This window comes from Delphinus delphis, chromosome 2 (genome assembly GCF_949987515.2).
Source record: "Delphinus delphis chromosome 2, mDelDel1.2, whole genome shotgun sequence".
Classification (NCBI taxonomy): domain Eukaryota; kingdom Metazoa; phylum Chordata; class Mammalia; order Artiodactyla; family Delphinidae; genus Delphinus; species Delphinus delphis.
In genome coordinates this window covers 162,717,127-162,740,284 of record NC_082684.1, presented here as the reverse complement: position 1 = coordinate 162,740,284, position 23,158 = coordinate 162,717,127, and the positions used below count along the sequence as shown (strand labels likewise).

At 35.9% G+C, this 23,158-nt stretch overlaps 1 protein-coding gene across 1 annotated transcript in view; it reads right to left on the bottom strand.

Annotated features, from left to right (window-relative positions):
• Positions 1–23,158, bottom strand: part of MALRD1 (MAM and LDL receptor class A domain containing 1) — a 593,611-nt gene that overhangs the window by 379,447 nt on the left and 191,006 nt on the right. Inside the window, exons 20-22 of the mRNA XM_060003111.1 lie at positions 17,815–17,902; positions 2,939–3,115; positions 286–448 (exon numbers count right to left, since the gene is read on the bottom strand). Coding sequence (XP_059859094.1) covers positions 286–448; positions 2,939–3,115; positions 17,815–17,902 — 428 coding nt within the window. The remainder of the gene's footprint in view (positions 1–285; positions 449–2,938; positions 3,116–17,814; positions 17,903–23,158) is intronic.

Sequence of the window (23,158 nt, the reverse complement as noted above, 5' to 3'; positions counted from 1 at the left end):
CATATTAACAGTGCTTTTCGATGAGTGGTGATACTACAAATAATTTTTCTTTATTTACTCATGCTTTTCTCTGGTTTCTATGACTTTTATAAGAGCATTTACTATTTTTTAATTAAAATTTTTTTTTAATTTTGTAAGAAAGAGTACACTTAGCCCACTTATGCTCTCACTTAAACCTTCATCTTTACAAGAGCATTAACTTAGGGTAAGGTGGTGTGGCAGGAATTTGGGAACTGCCTAATAAATAGTCCCTAACAGACATGTTCCAAATGCGTGTTCACTTACGTTGTATGATCCACCGACGGCCTGTGATTTTCCTCCCCATGATGAATACTGGTTCCATTACCAAGTCCCCACCTGAATGTGTTTGAATGTTGAATTAATTTTTCTGAGATTGGCTGGTACCATCTACACAGGCTTCCTTTTTCAAAGCTGCAAACTTCCATAGCTTGAATAGGACGGGACAGAGATAAGATGAGCTAATCACAATAAATGTATTAATAAATGGCGATTTCCATCTGCATCAGCACTTTCTTACTCTTGGGGTTTCTTTAAATTATAATCTAACTTTTAGGCATAACTGAAAGAATTAGGCAAATTGTTTACATAATCACTAGAAAAGTTTTAAAGAAATCTAGGTGTATTATATTCAAATATCTATATTAACTGAAATATGGAAATAAACGCACATACTGAAGATTCTGCTTTCATAAAGAAGTGAGATTTTAATTCGCTCTGAAAGCAGCAATTTAAGAATCGCCACTCTGTTCTGACACAACACTTACATTGCTTATATGACCTCCAAGTTCTGATAGGTCTGTTCTTTTTTCACAGTATTATCGCAAAGCTAAATCCCAAATTCCAAATTACTTAAATTCAAAGCTATAAGATTTACAACAGCTTTTAGATTGAACCTCTTTCCTTGAAAGTTTTGAATATTCTTGTAATGACTGTATTCTAATATCAAACAAAATTAAAAGTCCAGTGATTTTTTAAATATATAAGTTGTGTGTGAAAACAAATGTTTCTTTTTCTCTCCTTCTCTCTCTGATGTGTTCATGTGTCTGTCTGTCTTAAATCCTCTACTTCTTGAATAAAAGAAAAGATTCAACTCAATGAGGTCTTGTGTATACAATGGAAAGCCTGGTGTGTACTCCAGGTTTTAAACGGCATAAACGGTGACAGCATAGGCTACCACTACTATGGACTGTGGTACTTGGATTCACGATTTAACATAAAATTCATGATTTAACATAAAATTTGAGAAGGAAAACTCCATCAAAAAAAGTGATTTTAATCACGACATTCAGGTGTGTTATTTAATCTCTGATGTTAATATTCATCATATAATTATACTTATTTTGTGAAGAGATTTAGAATTCAATAGACTCCTGTTCATATTATTAAACAAGATTTTAAAAATTATAGATTTTTTAAAAATTAGAGGACATAGAGTTTCAGGCAACCTAAGATCTGCTGTACAACATTGTACCTACAGTCAACAATACTGTATTGTACACTTAAAAATTTATTAAGAGGGTAGATCTTATATTGTATTCTTATCACAATGAAAAAATTACAAAATATGACTGTAGATGACAAGCAGATTTATCACAATAGTTCATTTTACAAAGAGGTGGCGAAGACAAGACACAATTTGTTCAGAACTAAATGGTAATAATTCATGTTTAATCAAAATAAATAAATATCCCCATGATTTTAATAATTTAATAGTAGACATTCATTCAGGACATTTACAAAACTTATCAAAACTTCCCATCCAATCATAAACGGCATTACTAAAATTTCAAAGTTGAACTAAGAAGAAAGTCAGTATTTACTAAAGATGCTCACTAGGTGTAATTAATTAGATTTTGTGAAAACTTTTACAAAGTCGACTTATGTGTGATCAGAAGAGGATTTTAGTGTCTTCCCATGAGGGAGTCTGAATACCACAGCATCGTCCATTATATTATCTTACATCTGTGATGCACAGTACATCCTTCTGACCAACTCGAGTTAATTACTGTCCCATCTTATTCACAGAGTGAACTAGCTTTGATTTTATGAGGTTTTTTGGCCTGGATCAGTTTATTGTGTATTTGTATTTTTTAAGTTTTAGAATTCCTTGATGAGGCTGACATAAGATAAATTAGAATTTCACTATACGCTATATTATCTGTATGTTCTAAACCGTCAGTATTATCAAGACACTTGATCAATATTATGGTAAATTCACATACAACTTAATAAAGAGCAAGGAAGGGGAAAAAAATCACAAGTGTTTATTCCTTCTGATCCTGTGTTTTGCCCATTCAGACACAGATTAATTTTTCTCCTCTCAGTTTGTATCTTTGACGGAGAAGTTCACTTCTAAATTAAATAATTTGCCTTGATCCATTCAGGAGAAGCCATAGATTGGCAAGTGTCAATAAATGAAAACCATCTTTCAACAGTACCTAGCCGTTGAAGTGTCCACATGTATTAGGATTGGTTTTCTTATTAATTCTGCACATTTGACACAGTATTCATTTTATGTGTGCGTTTTGACAAGGGTAAAATTTGAGCAGATTCATCTAATTTGAGGGTATTATGCTTCTTCCCTAAACATTTCTATTTAGTGATTGTGACAAGCAGAGACAAAAAGGGGGATGAATAAAAATGATAAATGATAGCTCTGGAATCAAGCTAAGTCCATGAAAACAAGTATTTTGAATTTAAATATTAATTTAAAGACACTTCTTGTTGGACATGATACAAGAATGTATGCTGATTCTTCTATCATTTTCTATACAAATAGTCTTTATGTTAAGAAACTGCTTTAAGCCAGGTTGAAATTTTCTAACTAGGACATTATGCCACGCTACTTGAGATAACACTAGTATTTTCTTATCAGTTTTATGGCTATATTTAATGCAAAATTTGGGAATTCACGTACCGCAGGATGATTCATCTGATTTGTCAGGGCAGTCATATCTAAAATCACATTTCTGGATATTTTCAACACATTGACCATCAGAGCTGCAAACAAATTCATTGTCGGTACAGTTGTGTGGAGGTAAGTTTACTGGAACTAAAGTTTCTGGTGGAGTTGGAAGGTTCACTGGCAAATTACCTTGAAATAATAGACAAGTATCATTTTGCAGATTTTTCCATTTCTTTAAAGATTTCACACAATAAACTTTATTAAGTATGCTTCACACTCAACATTATAAAGAATATTTGATAGTATTTGCTAATCTGCTGAACTTCTTTATGTAAGCATATAAGTTGGGGTTCATGGCTTTAGTAATGGCAAATAACTTTAGATATCTTTGATTATAAAAATAAGTGAAGGTGCAGATGGAAATTATTGAAAAGCTCTTCAGAGCTCACTGAACAAATGAGAGGCTCAAGAACAGGGCTTGGAAGATGAGCAGGAAAAAGTGAATCCCAGGTACTGGCGTTAGGAACCAGAGTCAAGGTCAGGTTAAACCTTCTAGTTCACTAGGTGAATAAACTTTGTTCTTCCACTGCTACAACGAACTTAACATCTCCTCTTTGTTTCAGATATCCCCACATAGCTGGGATTCAAGGTTGCAAGATAGACCCAAACCAAAAGTATTCACCCAGAAATATTTAAATAAGCTATAATTTCTGATATTACAGAGTTTAGAAGAAATTTATAGAAGTTGATTAACTTAGACAGTAAGCTATCCAATAAGCACTTATTACTAACATCTCTGTGTCATATACATGGTAGATGTAGTGGATTTAAAGCCAAACATGCTGTCACTGCCATAAAAGGCTAGTGGATAAGGCAGTCAGGAAATTCCTTCATTACAGTTCCATGGGATGAGTTTAGGATAGAGATTTTAACATGATGGAGGCAAAAATGACACCTATCCCTTAACTCCTGTATTCACATCCTCAGACCATGGTATATGGTGGGTACACTATCATTGTGAAGTGAGTGAATACATATACAGATGGATAGAAGGATGAAGGAGGGATGGAAGGATGGTAGAAGGGATAGAAGGATGGATGGATGACAGAGTGAGTGAATGAATAGATGAACAAAGGTTAAGATTGTACAGTATATTAAGAGAACACAGGAAAATTCTGTCTCAGATGGGGAAGACTTCCTGGCATGGTGATGTTTAAACTAAGTTTTTAGTTTTCATTTTTTTTAAACTTTTTATTTTATATTGGAGTATAGTTGATTAACAATGTTGTATTATTTTCAGGTGTAAAGCAAAGTGATGCAGTTATACATATACACTTTTTAGTTTTAAAGGATGATTTGCTGCTGGGTAGATAAAGAAGGGTACAAGGTCTTTTGAGGCAAGGAGAAAAGACTCATGTGAAGACAGAGGAATGTATTTTCCTGTTGTTTTCTGGAATACTGTGAGAGTTTGACAAGAAGACTATCTTGGGATATGGTAAGAATGCATCTGATGGAGTCATCAGATACGGGACTAGAGAGGAGAGGGTTACCAGGTCACAGAGAGCTAAGTGGGACCAACCAGGATTTTGAAGTAAATATAAAAAGCTGTGGAGAAACACCAAGATATAAAATTTCCACTTCAAGAAATACTTATCAGGCATTAGCGTGGAGAATGATTTGCTGGTGGCTCTGACATGGGGAAGAGAGAACAGCTGAGCTTCCAGGCAACTAATAAACCAAAGCAGAGATGTTTTGCAGGGGACAGAAAAGACCTGAGCAATATTACACATCCAGTGTCTAGAGGACTGGGGATGTGGGTGCTTTGGGGAACTTGAGGAGAGTCCAATAAATAGTACTTTATTTCTTAGCTCAGGCTTTGAAGCAATTAAGGACTAAGACTGAAGTGTAGGGCAGCTAGTAGATCAAAATATCAACCTTTTTACGGATGAAGTTGATACTGGAAAAAAATAGCCTGTATCTGTAGGCAGGTAATCTTTCAGAGTGTGAAACACAGACTAAGTTATAACCTGTGCTGGAAATTTCTATACAGAAGCTGACCATTGTGAACTACAGCAGGGAAGAGCTGAGCACATCTCAGGCTTCCTTCAGCTAACTCTCTCCACAAAAAGAGGAAACTAAGAGACCAGGTATGCATGTGCAGGCTCTCCTTGCAAACTCAACAATCCATTGTTGCTTTTCCACAGTTTACATTAGCGTTCACTGTTGGTGTTTTACATGCTGTGGGTTTTAATAAATGTATAATGACAAGCTTCCACCATTAGCGTGTCATACAGAATAGTTTCACTACACTAAAAAACCTCTAGGCTCTGCTTTTCTGTCCGTCCCTGCCCCCAATCCCTGGCAAATATTGATCCTTTTACTGTCCCCATAGTGTTTTCCAGAATGTTATATAATTAGAATCATACAGTATGTAGGCTTTTCACGTTGGTTTCTTCCACTTATTAATATGTATTTAAGTTTACTCCAAGTCTTTTCAATGGCTTAATAGTACGTTTCTTTCCAGCACTGAATAGTATTCATTGTCTGGATATTAATCCAGCACTGAATAGTATATCCATTGTCTGGATATACCACAGTTTATTAATCTCCTACTGAAGGACATCTTGGTTGACTGGGCATCTTTTCATATACTCATTTGACATCGATGTATCTGCTGTGGTGAGATGTCTGCTCAGATCTTTTGCCTGTTTCTTAACCTGTTGATTTTCTCACTGTTGAGCTTACAGTGTTCCTTGTATATGTTGGATAACGCCTTCATCAGATAGGTCTTCTCCCAGTCTGTGAACTGTCTTCTCCATCCCTTAAAAATGTCGTTCACAGAGAAGTTTTCAATTTTAGTCAAGTATAATTTATCAATTATTTCTTTAAATGATTGTCTTTGGTGTAGTATCTAAAAAGTCATCACTATAACCAAAGTCATCTAGATTTTCTCCTATGTTATCTTAGGAATTTTATAGTTTTGCATTTTAGATTTAGGTCTACAATCCACTCTGAGTTCACTTTTGCGAAGGATATAAAGTCTGTGTCTAGATTCTTTTTTTTTTTTTTTTTCACATGGATGTCTAGTTCCAGCACCAGTTTTGGAAAAGACCATCTTTTTCACATTGAATTGCCTTTACTCCTTTGTCAAAGATTAGTTGACTATATTTACATGGGTAGATTTCTGGCTCTCTATGCTCTTCCAATGATACAGTTCTCTGTTTTTTCACCAATACCACACTGTCTCGATTACTGTAGCTTTATAATAAGTCTTGAAGTTGGGTAGTGTCAGTCCTCCAACTTCGTTCTCCTTCAATATTGTGTTGGATATTCTGGGTCTTTTGCCTCTCAATATACACTTCAGAATTAGTTTTTCTATATTCACCAAATAATTTGCTGGGATTTTGATTGAGATTACATTAACTCTATAGATCAAGTTAGGAAGAATTAACATCCTGAATATAGTGAGTCTTCATGCATGTTTTTGTATCCTTATCTCAAACATACATGTTCCATTTAAAACATACACTATTTTGTGTCTTAGAAAATTTTACATAAATAATATTCATATTTCTTTTGAATTTGCAATCTTGACTCCAAACATATTTTTCAGATTTATCTCTATTGTTACATAGAGAATCAATTCATTCATTTAACTGGTTAGGGTAATCAATTAAATGAATACCTGGAGTCAAATATTTATTGTACGAATATTCTGTAGCTGGTATATCTCTTCTCAAGCAGGACAGTAACAATATCTATAAAGTGTGCTACAATGGATGTCTTTGTACATTTCTCTTTGCAAACATATGCCAGAGTATTTCCAAGGCAAGGTACCTTGAAATGAAATTTCAAAGTTATAGGGTATGTAATCAGTCAACTTAAGTAGTTTTCAAAGGTGGTTTACCCATTTCCACCCAGAAACGTGAGCATTTCTCATATTCCAGCCAACACTTGGCATCATCAGATTTTTTTTAATGTTTGCCAGGGTAACAGGTCTGAAATAATAATTCCTTGATATTCTAACTTGTATTTCCCTAATTATTGAGACTTTTTTTAGGGGCCACACAAGTATCTTACTCTCGTTTTTGACTAACTATTCACATACCCTGCTCTTTTTCTCTACTAAATCCATTGTCTTTTTCTTATTAATTTACAGGTTTAAATTAATCCCATATTCTCCATACTAATCCTCAATCATTTGTCTAAGTGACAAATACGCTCTCCTAATCTAGTCTTGCCATTTTCTATGGTGTCTTTCAGAATAAAAAAACTCTAATTTTAATATATCAATCATTGCCTTTATGGTTTGTGCTTTAAAATTTCACTAAAAGTAATCTTCCCTATTCTAATATCATAAATATGTTTTCTATAATTTCCATGAAATTTTGATAGTTTTATTTTTCATATTTAGATCTTTCCTCCCTCTGGGCTCTACTGTTATCTATTATCTGTGATGAGAATCTAAATACAATTTTTTTTCACATGAATGGCCACTTTTTGATCTATTAGTCTATTGGTGCAACTCAAACTTCTCTCATTTATCATTTTATATTTTATTATGAAATATATTATACATATATAAGAAGGAACATAAAATATATGCCTGGTTTAAAGAAGAAGAAGAATAGCCATATATTTACCTTCCAGTTTATGGAAATGAAATTCACAGTTTTGAACCCTCCAGTGTTTCCCCGCTGACTCCATCCCCTCATTGGCATCTCTCCTGGTTCACAGTACACTGAAATTTGTGTTTTATTTCTTTGCTTTCATTTGTGTTTACATTTTCTTCATTTGCATATATACCAAATAACATCTTACAGTGCTTACTTATTAGCTTATGTGACTAAATAACTTATTGTGAAATTCTTAGAATAGTGACCATATACATGGAGCACCATGTAGGTCCTTTTTAAATAAATAAAATGTTGTTTAGATTCAAACTTTAGATGAATGGACTCCACTCTCTATATAATCTGCAACTTGATTTTTTTCTGAACATTGTACATTCATCCATCCAAACTAATGTGTGTTCTTGCAGTTTAGCTGTGTTGACTGCTGTATAATGTTTCACTATATGAATATGTAACATATGTTATACAGCCATTCTACCATCGGTGGTTTTTGAGTTGACTCTGAGGTTTTGTGTCTTTGTACATTTCTCCTGAGGTACCTACATGTGGAATCGCTTGGTCACAGAGGATGCACATCTAAATTTACTAGATAATGCCAAACTGCTTTCAAAAGTAATTGTATCAATTTCTATACTTCTCAGTAGCGTATAAACATTCTGGTCATACCACATGCTCATCATCCACTGGTATATCTAGAATTACCCGTACGTGTGCCATTTTCTTTGCTGTCTCTTCCCTTTTGCATCTCAGCCCTTGTTGAGCTCATTCTGTCTCCTTTAAATGTTCACATTTACATAGTTCATTTGGTAGGAGTCTGGTGCAGTGAAATCATTTTTTGTTTGTTTTTGGATGTCATGCTCTGAGTGCCTATTTTCACCCTCATTCCTGAAAGAATTTTGCTTTGCTCTAGACTGTTATTTTTTCTCAGAACTTTGAAAATAATTTCAACTGTCTTCCTACTTCCATTCTTGCTATTGTGAAGTCATCTATTAATCTGATTGCAGTTCTTTTTTAACTGTATTTTAATCTCTGGCTATTTTTACCATAATCTTCCCTTTCATTTATTTTTTTCTAATTCATTTCCATAAGCCTAGACCTGGATTTATTCTAATATTTTGCATGAGGTTGAATAGGCTTCTTAAATCTTATGTTAATTCTTAGCCATTATATCTTTGAAAATTGCTTCTCCTCCATTTTCTTTATTCTCTCTCTGGAACTCCATTAGCTTTTATGATCTATCCTTCAAGTAAATCTAACCCTTCTATTTTCCTTTTCTATCTCTCTCTGCTGCTCCCTGAAATTTCCTCATAGTTATTCTCCAGAAGACTAATCACAGCATTGATTCAGCTATTTAATTCATCCGCTGGGATTTTTATTTCACTGATTTTACTTCTCACTTCACGATGGCCAATTTGCTACTTCTTTCAAAATTTTCTGGGTTTTTTTTTGGACAACATCATGCTATTTTCTTATGTCTTAGAGTCCTTTAATATTTTAAATTATTTATTAGTTTTCTATTTTTTGCATAACAAATTTCCACAAACCTTAGAATTTTAAACTAATAAACACTTATTATCTCACACAACTTATGTAAGTCTGAAACACAGAAGAGGCTTAGCTTGGTGGGTTCTAATTCAGGGTCTCATAAGATTACTGTCAAGATGTCAGCCAAGGCTGCAGTCATCTGAAGGCTTGACCGGGGATGGAAGACCTGCTTTCCAAGGGGGCTCATGCCTGGGGAGTTAGGCTACTGTTGGCAGGAGGTCTCAGTTCCTGGGCTTTCTCCAAAGGGCTGCTTGTGTATCCTTCAGACATGGTGTCTGACTTCCCCCAGAGTGAGTGATCCAAAAGAAGACAGCAGAAGCCTAGCTTTGGAAATCACACCCAGTCATTGCCACATGGGTCATTAGTTACCCAGGTCAGTCCTACTCAATATGGGAGGTGCCTGGTCCACAGATCATGAATACCAAGAGGTGGGGATTACTGGGGGCTATTTTGGAGGTTGGCAACCATAATTTTTTGTGCTTGATTTTTATGTGAGAATCCCTTATGATCTAGTTTGTAGAAGAGTCCTTCTAGATTAACTTTGAGTTGTTTCTTTTGGAACCCCACTGGTACCTCCACCCAGGGACGATATACCCCTTTTGGCCCTCCTCTCCCCTTTTCCTGCCTCTCATCCAACCTATATTCTCTTTACTCCCTAACTCTGGCAATCACATTATGCTTTCTGTTCTATTTTTCTATTTCTCTCATGTGGGCATTTCTCTTTTGTAACCTCAGCTTAACATTTAAAAAAATGCATGTTACATTTGACATTTCTAGGTATATGTAGTGTTACAGTTTTCAGATCATCTGGTCTGCCACATTATTAAAATCAGTAGTCTTAACTGCATCTTTAGGCCTGGTTTCAATTTATACTAGGAAACAGTCCCTCACTTAAGAAGAAATCATAGACATGCGTGGCTATCTTAGAAAAAGGAGGTAGATGAGTCTATATTCAGGAAAAATAGAGACAACTCATTTTCTATCTCAGAAATGATCCAGGTAAAATGACCTGGATCCCAGGTAGGTAAAAATATCACTACTCTAAAAAAGAAATAGGAAAACCTTAAAATTCTTTGTCCTTTCCTCATTACTCTTTGTTATTCTACCAGAATTAGTGAATCTTAAAAGATAAGTGTAATATGTTTGTATCTGAGAGCACCAAAAGAATTATTGGAAGAAAGTGTTTCTTACTCCAAAGTCCAATTCTGGAAATGGTGGTATAACTGGAAAGATGGAGTTGCCACTGATTCCTTGGGATCTGCCATGTAGAAGTAAAACAGAGCCCAGACACATGGTTAGACCAAGACATCATGTGGAGCCTGAGGCATGGCAAGGACTGCAAGCCTCCTGACACATCTCTGACCCTCACAGATGGTTTATACTTTCATGTAAGGAACACGAAGTCAGTTTGTTTTACTTTGCTATGACTCAGAGCAGTATTTCTTATTAAAAAATCCTGCTCTTAACTCAGGTGAGAGGCCCGCATACCGCAAAAAAATATACATATATATATAAATTGTGAACAACCTTAATAGTAAAACATACCTAGAACAATAAGCCCATCTTAGTCAGTCTGGGCTGCCATAATAGAATCCCACAGACTGAGGGGCTTAGACAACAATTTATTTCTCACAGTTCTAGAGGCTGAAAGTCCAATATCAGGGTACCAACGTGGCTGGGTTCTGAGGGCTCTATTCCAGGTTATGTCCTTACGTGGCCTCCCTTGGTATATGCATGCAGAGAGAAAGAGATCTCACATCTTTTCCTCTTCTTATAAAAGCACTAATCCCATCATGAGGGCATCAACTTCAACAACCCAAATTACCTTCCAAAGGCCCCACCTCCAAATACCATCACATTGGGGGTTAAGGTTTCAACATATGAATATTGGAACATTCACTCCATAGCAAAACTTGTGATTTTTTTTAAACCTATGATTGTTTAGAAATGCTGAAGTTGGTAGCAATGGTAGAGTTAATGCTCTTAAAATAAAAAAAACACTAAAAGCTTTGCAGATGAGACAAAATTGAAAGGTGAAATGCAAATAACTGAACACCAAGAAGCAGAGATTAGTCTGGTTTGATCTGATTTTCTTCCACATCCCTAAGCCAAAGGGAAACCAACTCACCTGCACAGCTGTCACCCTAGATGACTCAGGCTCCAGATGGACTCGATGTTCTAATTCCTTGCTCTGTGAATTCCTTGTAACAAATATGATATACTTCATGCTACCCTAGTATAATCTTTCCGGTAAAAATAGATTTTCCAACTTCTTTTATACTAGACTTCCCTCCCGACAGCTATTCCCACACTGGTAATTAAACAAGTAAAAATTTTAACATCCTAAGCCCTTGATAAATTATTGCCAGCTTTAGACATATCACAACTGTGTGAATTACTTGACTAATATGCATGGTTGTTCTGTATCTCCAAGTAACAATGCGTATCTTTTTCTTGTGACTTCTGATGTTAAGAAATACATTTAATTTAAAAATCTAAAAGTCTACTTGAGGTTTAAACATAATCAATCTTCAGAAAAATTAAAAATTTGAAATATCTACAGCACCAGAAGAAAAGCGTTTCCTATTGTTCCTATTGCACTTAACATAATAACCTGGGGTTATAACCACAAGCTGAAACGACTACATTTAGCATAATCATACTAAAGTGTCTGTGCTAGGTCTACTTCCTAGGATAGTAGGTTTTACTGAAACATAGCTACTCTTTGGATATGATTTATTAACAATTGTGACACAGCTCTTTGCCTCATATGATGCACTGTCTCTTTTTTTTTTCTTTCTCCACTAGCAAATCAGCTCTTTTTTGAAATACTTTTGCTCTACCACATGGATTCAATAAAATTTTCCAGGTAGCACAGGATATTTTCCATATTTAAAGACATTCTACTATCTTTGAAAGTGACTAAAAATAAACTTAACTAGCAGTTGGACAATTTTCAAGCTAAAATTTAAGTATTTCAACAGCCTTCTCCACTTTTGGTATTTAGCATTTCCTTCAATTAAAAGATGACAAAATTTTAAAGTTTTAAATTTAAAATAGTTTAAACCAGTTATTTGTCGAATTTTATTTTCTAGAAACTTATTGGGTTGGCCAATAAGTTCATTTGGGTTTTTCATAAGATCTTATAAATAAAATACTAAGTTGCATGGACCATAGGCTTTGGGCAAAATTTTTCCCTAGGTATATGCTCAATCACTTTACGACACTACACCAAAGACAATAAAACCAGAATATTTTAGATTACAATCACTGAGTCTCAAATTTCTTCATTTTTGCCTTGAAGTGTTTTACTGAACTGCAAATATTTCCAACATTTCTAAAATTTTCTTCAGAGGCTATATTTCCTTCTGAAAAATATGGATAAAAGAGGACCTCAAAGCAAAATGCTTTCATTTAATTTACTATCCTGATAAAAATGTAATGGATACACCAAAGCTTAGTATTAGAAGGTAAAAAGCTGCAGGTGGGGCTTCCCTGGTGGCGCAGTGGTTGAGAGTCTGCCTGCTGATGCAGAGGACGCGGGTTCGTGCCCCGGTCCGGGAAGATCCCACATGCTGCGGAGCGGCTGGGCCCGTGAGTCATGGCTGCTGAGCCTGCATGTCCAGAGTCTGTGCTCCGCAACGGGAGAGGCCACAGCAGTGAGAGGCCCGTGTACCGCAAAAAAAAAAAAAAAAAAAAAAAAAAAAACCCAAAAAACTTGCAGATGATATCTGAAAAATGAACACAAAAGAACTCACACATTTTGCCACTGAAACAAACATCACTCTTTGCAGAAAGAAGGGAGACTTGATCAAGCACAAATAAAGCTGGTGAGATATTGAGGTGAAGGAGGAGGGATGTCAAAAATTCAATCAACTCAGCCAGTTTAGCAATAACAACAACAAAAACCATTCAGTGGGTAAGGGAGGAACATCATAAAAATTGTTAAGCATTCTCTAAAGAGTTACCATACTTTCTCAATTTTAAGGTATCATCAGTTGCAAGATATGTCACTGACTTAGTAACAACTTTCCTGGGAAAAGAAAAACACTAATTCCTTGGACAGTGATACTCATTCTAATAATTAGTAGTTCTAGTAACTAATAAATCTAATGCACATGCTGAATTCTGAAATTTTAACTTTGATGAAAAGTGCGTAGGTATTTTTTTTCAGTTTGCAAACAGTGTGTTGTGATGCTATGTCGTCACAGATTTATTTTTCCAAATAACCCAGCTATCTCACCAATAATCTTGGACACAAGAAAGAAAACTCCTGTTGCATGTATTCTGCTAAAAGACACACACTCCTTACTTTTCTGATGGAAGATGGAAGGAATAATGCAAAACAGATACTTCCTTTGGGATAGTATTTTAAAATCTGAATGTCTGGCAACAGTTCTTCCTAAATCTACTCTGAAGGTCTAATTCAAGGTGAAGGGAAAGCTATTTAACTTTGCCATTATTCCACATCATTATCTACTCTGGGAACAGACAACATCATCACACACCGATGCAAAGAATCATAGGGTTCTATTGCATGGTTAAGATTGTCTACTTTCCCTAGAAATGTAATTAATCTTGCATAAACAGCTGTTTCTCTATTTTCCTCCTGAATTAGATTTAAAATGATAATCTACATCATCGAAGTATTGAAACAAAGGAGATACGATCCATTATTGAGAAGGGATTTGAAAATTGTTGGAAACAACTAGAAGTTAGAAAATGAGAGACAACCTAACCTAGAGGAACAAGTAATGATGGTCTAGGACAAAGTGAAAAGAAACTAAGTTTATGGCATAAAAACTATTGAGGAAAATTAATAAAAGTTTGCAGTTAAGAAGCTCAGTCATTCGAGTCAACAGCGTTTTGAACCAAGGTCATGGCAGAGGTAATGGAAAAAGTAGAACAGATGTGAGAAATATTTTGGAGTTTAAGGAGAAACTTAAAAGTTTAAGGGGAAAGCCAAAGACGACTATAGTATTTCAATCCTGGGTTGCTCGAGGATACTGAGGTCATCAAAAGGAACAAGGGAGACGTAGGGGAAAGAGAAGTTGATTTTGAGGAAATAGGTAAAAATGAAATAATCTCCTCCTTTTTAGTCACTTTTAGTATAAAATAAAATTACAGGTTACAAATCTGCTTTTTGGACATGAGGTCAATAGTTTGTGTTTTTTTTAGTTTTTTATTTGTTTTGTTTTGTTAATCAAGGAGGAAACATGCTGTAGATAATGTTCATATTGAAAGCAAATCAATGTCTGTAAGTGAACCTACGCGGACTGATCCCACCTCAGCTAACATGATGTCATGACAAAACACTGACTGATAATCAAGAGCAATATTTCTATTAAAAACCTTATTTTTATTTTCGTTTTCATCTTACGGTAAGATCACATCAGCTTCCTTTATGAAACCTATGGCTTCAGCAGGCTTTGTGGTTTCTGTCCAGAGTTTCTTTTGCTATGAAGCCAACATGAAAACCACGCAGTTCAGTCTTTAAAATTCCATATTTTTCTTCCAAAACTTAAAGCAGAAAATTGAGACTAACAGTGTGTAACTGATATTTCACATCTCTGCCCTTGTTTCTGGCAGCTCTCTTCCCTCTACCTTGGAAACATCAGCCCCAGAATGCATGTAGCAGGATAATTAAAGCAGCAACAGTAGCAACAATGACTTGTGTTCCCTTTCTGTATTCTTTTTTGTTCCCCTCTGCCACTGGGGTCACAGCCATTCTCCCTAAGCAAAGACTGGGAGGCGATTTGGCCCTGAAATCAGACCCCTTAGGTGAAAAATCTCATTCCTACCCTCAGTTGTGCATTCTTACCCAGGTCACCGATGCCCTTTAAGTTTAGTTTTTCACACCCATAAAATGGAAATTGCTTTCTCTTCCTTGGGTGGTTAATGTATTTGATGAACAATATAATAATAGTGATAAACATTATGATCCAAAGAAGCAGACATTGTACTCTGCCACTTTATAGCTAGATAGCCTTGGGCTGGTTAGCTCCTTCTCAGTTTGCTCCATAAACTTGGGATAACAAGGGCATCCATCCTATTCAACATTCAAGATCTCTTCACCTGTGATGGACCAGGCACTATTTTGTACTCTTAAAAGAAAACAGGATTATATGAGATGATACACAGAGTGATATATGGTATTAATGTAACCATTTATCAGCTCCCTCCCTTCTAAGGACTTTCTGTATTCTCAGCCCCTGCCAAGTTCCCTGTCTGTGGCAAATACTTCCCTGAGCCATTGTCGGGCTTGGTCACTTGACTTGCTCTGACCAATGGAAATGAAGACACATGATGCCCTAATAAAAGCTTTAAGTATGCTTTCTTTTTCCAACCCTCTGACTTAAAAACAGAATGTGTCAGACAGGGACTTGGTCCATCAGCCTGGGTCGCATATAGACAGGACCCACAGAACAGAGATACATAAGTTGAACTACACGGAATTATACAGAGCTATGAACAAGAATTACATGCTGCTATTCTTCTACGCCAAACCACACGCTTAAGAGTAAGAAATAAATGCTTGTGATTGTAAGCCACTGAGATTTGGCTGTCAGCAGAAGCTGACATACAACATAGTGTCTTACATATAGAAGTAATTAACATTTTAACAATAAGAATAATAAATTAAAATATATAAACACTTAAAAAGATATAAACATCTCTCCACCTATCCACCCACCTATCCAATAGATGTTTATCGAGTATTACTATGTGTCAGATACTGTTTATGCTACTGAAGGTATGGCAGTGATCAGATAAAATCCCTGCTCTCATGCCACTAACGTTATTATGGCGGAAATAAAATTTGACTATAAGGGGATGCGTGTTGTGGAGAAAACACAGGGGAAGGAGACAGAAAATGTAAGGTAAGGAGATAAGAAGAGATGTGTGTGTGTGTATGTGTGTGAAAGAGAAAGAGAGAAAGAGAGAAAGAGAGAGAGAGAGAGAGAGAGAGAGAGAGAGAGAGAGAGAGAGAGAGAGAGATTGATTGAGAGAAGGTTTCACTAGAGAAATTTTCCAACAGAGATCAGAAAGAAGTAAGGGGGTGAAGGGGATATCTGAGGGAAGTACATTCCAGGAAGAGAGAATAGCAGGTATAAAAGCCCTGAGGCATGAATGGGTTGGAGTGCTCAAGGACCAGCCAAGAGGTCTTGTAGTTGAGAGACATCAATTAGAGGCACATTGGCAGAAAGTAAAGTCAGAGCCGTATGAGAGGGCCGGTCATTTATTCCTTGGAAGTTATTGGAAGAAGTTTGGCTTTTGTTCTGAATGAGATGGGATGTCATAGGAAGACTCATGATAGGGTAACATGAGCTTATGTAAGTTTGAAAAGGATCATTCTGGCTGCTGTTTTGAGAAGAGATTATGTGGTTCAAGGGTAGAAGCAGATAGATCATTTACAAAGCAACCACAATAATCTGTATAGAGACGACAGTGGCTTGGACCAAGGGGAGAGTAGTAAGAGCAACGAGAAGCAGTAGACTCTGGATATATGTGAAGGTAGTGGCTCATCAGATTTGTTGATGAAGAAGCAACTGGAGATAAACTATCATTTACTGAGACAGGGAGGCGTGCAAGAATGATCGGATTGAGGGAGCAATGGGTCATCAAGAATTTACTTTTAGACACTGAGGGATAAAGGTAAACTTGTTGAATTCTGATTTCCTTCTGCTGGCTTTCCAGAGAAGCATTTGGCTTTCTGCAGAGTTTCATAGAAACCACTGCACAGAGAATGGTAATTAATTCTGCCAGAATGATGAGGTGGAGAATCAGAGGTATGACATTAGCTACAGCAGAAAGAACTGGAATCCAGCCCTCTGATTATGTCTGGGGAGAGGCTGGTACTCCTCTGACCAATAACGCTACACTGTGATGGACCAGGGCTGCAGGTTAAGTTTTCAGCACTTGAAAGTGCTCTCCACATGGATTATTGTGATTGATTTTTAAATTATCCAGCCTCTGATCACTCTAGGAAGGAGACTGTGCTTTCTCTTGTCATGCAATTAAAGAGTCTACAACCTCAGTCCCAGGAGTTTGAATTTCAGCCCTTTTAGATCATTATGCACTGCCTAGAATGAGTTTCCCCTGGGGTGTGTTTGTTTTAGGTTATTTTCCCTAGTTATCTTTGAGATGCCTAGTACATCTAAGTTTGGATGTTGAGTAGGTGGTTAGTATCTAAGTCAGGAGTTCAGGTGAAAGGTTGAGGATGGAGATATAAATCTGGAAGATATGTATTAGATTTTTAATGGAAAGAAGTCCATAACTTGGAAGGGAAATGGCTGGCAACAATCCTTAGGAATATTTAAAGTGCAGCCCGAGAGTAAAACATCACTGAAGGTACCTGAGAGGTTATTAAAGTCTCCAAAACAATGTGATTATAAGGCAACCAATTCTGTTCTTATAACCCCCCAAATATGATGGAATTACAGTTTAACTTCAGACACGATTTCCTAATATTTTGCATATGATAAGACACAAACACAACTGATTCAAACCTCTTTACTATGTTTGCAAAGATTTTAGACTAATTACTAGAAAAGATTCACAACCTTTTCCAGGGTTAATAGATTAGTAGAATAGAATAGAACTGAGAGTATTTTTGAATATTTCTGGAAATGAAATATTGATTTCCTTGGCAGTTGTTTCAAGTAAACAGGTTTGAAAACACTCATATACTAAAATATCCTTCCTTACCAGGGTAGAGGGTGCAGTCCATAAATGACAAATCATCAATTGCAATGTCTCCAGTGAAGCCATCTCCCACTGAAGCTTCCACTGAAATCTAAGAACAATATAAGAAATTTGTTAATACTGTGAAGGAAATTAATTTCTGGAAACTCATGGTTGAAAAGGAATTCAGAATTTACCTAAAGAAAACTCTCTTCTGAACCATTAAAAACATAGTTTGCAAAAGTCTCCATAAGTAGGTATCTTATCTCTACCTGAATACTTCCAGTAATAGGAAGCTCCACACCATACTGGGCCCATTAAATCCACGAAGCCCATGCTGTTTCTGGTGAGTATTGATTTTTTGAAATTTCAGCATATCAGATTGATATCTACTTCCTTTTAACTTTCAACCATTAATTCCAGACTGGTCCTGCTTTTTTCTGAGCCTTTAAGTATCTGAAGGCAAACTACGGAATCTTTTCCCACCGTTGCCCCAGTAGTTCAGCTGTTTCCAAGGTTAAACCTCTTCATCCTTCAAGAAACCAAATTTGTTGCCAGAGGTACTCCCTACAATGCACATTTTGAAGAGCTTTAAAATTTTTCTCCCGTCGACCGTATTCTGTAACATTTTATGGAACTGGCTAATCGTTATTAGATCTCCTTCAGAACCTCATTAATCACAGTGAACTCAGATGACATCGGTGCTTACAGGAGCTGCAGTTCCACTGAAACTCCAGTAAAATGTGAAATACTGACAAACCACTATAGTATACGGCAGATTGTGATTAGGGCTGAGATTTACTATAAAAGAATTAATCATGATGAATTATTTTAATACTCATGCAAATATGCTGCATACTTACTAGGAATCCTGCTATAATTTAATAATGAAGAACATTAAGCAAACTCAAACTTAAAAAACACATTCCTTTTTTCCACTATTACATGAATATATGTTTCTGTTTCATTTTTCCTCACAAATGCTGTATGTGGAAGTTGAAATTTTATTTCATTTTTCAAATTCTATCCTCCATTAAAAGTTGTTTCATACATTATTTATTCCTAATTAAAGAAGATAATTAAAAGGTCAAATTACTGACCTTAAGCCTCTTGACATCTTCCACCAACTTTCTAGGTTTTCTTGAGAACTACCAGAATTTGCTCCTTTATTTGTCACTGAGGAAATGACTCAATTTGGAAAAGGTTTATTCATTTAATTAATGGGCAAATATAGTTCACCTAATACTGCCTGGGGAACAGGCAGTCTCCTACTGCTTTAAAATGGGTCACCGCAAATATAAAATGCACCCTTCTTTTCACCACCAGCATGATTAAAAGAAATAAGCAGAGAAAACAAAAACACAAAAAGAATACTCAGTACAAAATCATACAATTATTCTAATAAACAAAAAGCCAGCAGTCAGAATTTGGCAGAACATACTGTAATAAAATATCTTCTGTTTTATAGGGAAAAAAGACTGCAGTTGGGTGAACAATAGGGAAAAGATGTAAGCAAGGACTGATTAATAACTAATACACTAATTAATTACAAATACATTCTTTGGATCAATATTTGTCTATCCCAATACAATACAGGACATGGTAATAAAAAGCTCAGAAGATGCAAGAAAAAGGAAAAACTAGGATAAATAAAAATGAACACTACCAACGTGACTACACTGCTCATGATTATCTTAGTTTATTCATGAGAAGGGATAGAAAATTGATATAAAAGAATCTCAAGTCTATGAAAAGCATACCTGTACATATAAATATCTGTAAGCTAACTTTAGGGATATATACACATACATAGCTCCATTTGAGCGTGTAGGTGGACTTAACTGTTCCAAAGCATTCCTTTTGTTGTCTTTATATGGTCACAAGTTAAAGAATTAGCCATTTGTGAAAGTTACAAATTTTCTCATTTATGGTCTACACCAGGTGAGCAGCATTTCTGAGTGGATGTTGTCTGCACAAGGAGTATTTGTATTGGAGTTTACTTCATATTACATGATAAGCATTTTGATATTGCTTCTACTAGCATTCATTGCCAAAGGGAAGACACGGAAATAATCCAAGGCAGTGACAGTTGGGTCTTGCTCTAAGACACAATTTAATTACAATTTTTTAACCAAAATATCTTCAATTTTCTAGTCTCTAAATGGTAGCATTCTTGAGAAAGAGTGAACAATAATTTCAAGCTGAGATACTAAAAAAATGTCAATTTACATATATAACTGCAATCTCAGCCTCTTTTGAATATTTAATTAAGTCAGCCATTAAAAAAAAGCCTACCTGATAACATATCACATCTTGAGAAAAAGTTATGAATGCTGAAGTTCAATTTTACTTCTGCCCTGTATTTAATTTAGCCTTGCAAAAAGTTTTGCAAATTACCCTAAGAAACTAGTCACAAAAAAAGAGCAAACCCAAGTGTGTCTCTTCTGGAAAATCCACTTTCATTTTTGGTGTTTTTCCAATAAATGGAAGGGTATTAAAACACTAATGTTATTGTATGTGAGGCAGTATTGCCACTCTAGACATTAGGGACGCCAAATTTTACTCTTAAGTTTCATTAGCACCTTACTGAATGACTTAAAGGGCAACGGAAAATTCCAGTTTGGTCTGAATGACCTGCATTATCTGCAGAGGCCAATTCTACTTACATTAGAACTACTATTGCCGTGGAAGTTTTCTAAAGTAATCCAGCTACTCTAAGTTGTTCTCATGGGCTGGTGCATGCTCCAAATAAAGATGGAGTGGCCTTGTCAACTACCTTGGAAATATTAGTTCTAATATAACCAAAGACTATAATATAAATAAGGCTCTAAAGACTTAACAGATTTTTTTTCTATATTTAGGAAACTTTGAATTATTCATCAAAATATTTAAATGATATGAAAACTATTATCATACATATGTAAGACAGAATTTAATCATAATTTTTACCAAAATATCTTCAATTTCCTAACATATATATAATTAACACACACATATATATACACACTTACAAATAAAATAGTCTCTATTAACTCATAAGAAAGAAAAATGGAATTGACTCAGGCTGCCACCTAACCAACCTGTGTTTGGAAAAAAATATGAAATTCCAGCATAATATACCAATTTTTAATATAACACATCTTCAGAAAGACTTGAAAGAAAGGAATTGTTTTTAGAATGTATAAAAAGCATGTATCCTATGTGGAGCAACTGGAACTCCAATGCATTACTGATGGGAATCCAAAATGGTACAGCCACTTTGGAAAATGGTTTGGCAGAGATAAACCCATGCATTTATGGTCAATTAATCTATGACAAAAGAGGTAAAGACAGTTTCTTCAATAAGTGGTACTGGAAAACTGGAGAGCTACATATAAAAGAATGAAATCACAACATTCTCTAACTCCCTATATAAACTCAAAATGGATTAAGCACCTAAATCTAAGACCAGAAACCATAAAACTCCTAGAGGAAAATATAGGCAGAACACTCTTCGACAAAAAATCGTAGCAATATTTTTTTTGGATCCGTCTCCTAAAACAAAGACAATAAAAAATAAACAAATGGGACCTAATTAAACTTAAAAGCTTTTGAAAGCAAAGGAAACCACGGACAAAATGAAAAGACAGCCTACTGAATGGGAGAAAATATTTGTAAATGATGTGACCTATCACGGGTTAATATCCAATGTATATAAACAGCTCATACAACTCAACAACAGTAAAACAAATAACCCAATTAAAAAATGGGCAGAAGAACTGAATTTTTCAAAGAGGAAATGCAGATGGCCAAAAGGCACATGAAAAGATGCTCAACATCACTAAGCATCAGGAAAATGCAAATCGAAACCACAAGGAGATATCACCTCATACCTGTTAGAATGGCTATCATCAAAAAGAACACAAATAAATGCTGGTGAGGACGCAATGAAAAGGGAACCGTCCTACACTGTTTGTGGGAAAGTAAATTGGTGCAGTCACTGTGGGAAACAGTATGGAGGTTTCTCAAAAAACTAAAAATAGAACTACCATATGACCCAGCAATTCCATTCCTGGGTATATATCTGAAAAAAAAAATACTGTATTTCTTCTTCGCTAATGCCAGGCTTTACAATATATGGATTGCTAAGAATTTTTTTTCTTTGAGTGTCTACTTTGGTATTGTGCCAACTGTTTCCTTGGTTACCAAGCAGGAAAAAAGTCTGGAGTTTCTCACCATCAACGACAGAAGAGACTAAATGGTGATGACCCAATTCCCATGAGTTTAGTTTAACGCAAACAGTGCTTTCAAGTAGAATAGTTTGCCAAGTACTTTTAGAGGAGGATATTTCACAAGAAGATACTGCCTGTAGTTGCCACAATCCCCATTACTCCCTATCACACCTAACTCTAAGGCGGAGTGTCAGTTGCCATTAATTATTTTACACCTGAACTGCTTCTCTTAATTCACAACCCTTGCTTCCAGGGGCACTTGGGTTTGCAATTCCTTTTGCATACTAGTTAGGTCAGAAACCACGAAGGGTCTGAGACTTTACCCTACTCGCAAGCTAACGTCAGCCTGCCACTGTTTCATATACATTTACTGGCAGAAGACACAAGATCCTTGATTTACAGAGATAGCAAAACTCATCAGCCAGAGAAATATCTTCCACTGGTTCCCCACTTCCCACAGGGAAACATAAGTGCCAGATGTTTCCCTGCATGAGTAATGGGTTGCACCATAGAAGAAGAACCCCAACATTAGGAATTTCTAGCTGTTATAGGCTGCTGGCACATCTGAGGGAGAGGGAGGAGGAAAAGGAGGAGGTGAAGCAAGAGGGAAGGAAGGGGAGGGGCAGTAGGTAGGTAAATTACTCCAGAATGTAAGCAAATGTCTCAGGGTAGACTCCATGCAATACATCCTTTGCTCAGAAGCTGAATAATGCAGGACACAAGAAATGCATGGAGAACCGTCTCCCAATGGGGAAGCTGGACAGTGCTACATGGCTGATATATTTAATTTGTAGGAGTATGATGATCCCTTCATGTATGTGTAAATTGAAACGTTTATCTAAATTCAGCCTCCTTTCCTCTTATACCTCATTTTATACTATTCTGAACTGAATGAGTGTAACTTGTTAGAGTCTCTCAGAGATGGCCACTCAGCTGCTGTTAGCCCAGGTCCTTTTCTACCGACAAGATCTTTTCCCATCAGAGCTTCTGCTATATTAAGAGTAGAGATTGTTTTTTTTTTTTTTTTAATAAATTTATTTATTTATTTTTGGCTGCGTTGGGTCTTCATTGCTGCACGTGGGCTTTTCTCTAGTTGCGGCAAGTGGGGGCTACTCTTTGTTGCGGTGCACAGGCTTCTCAATGCGGTGGCTTCTCTT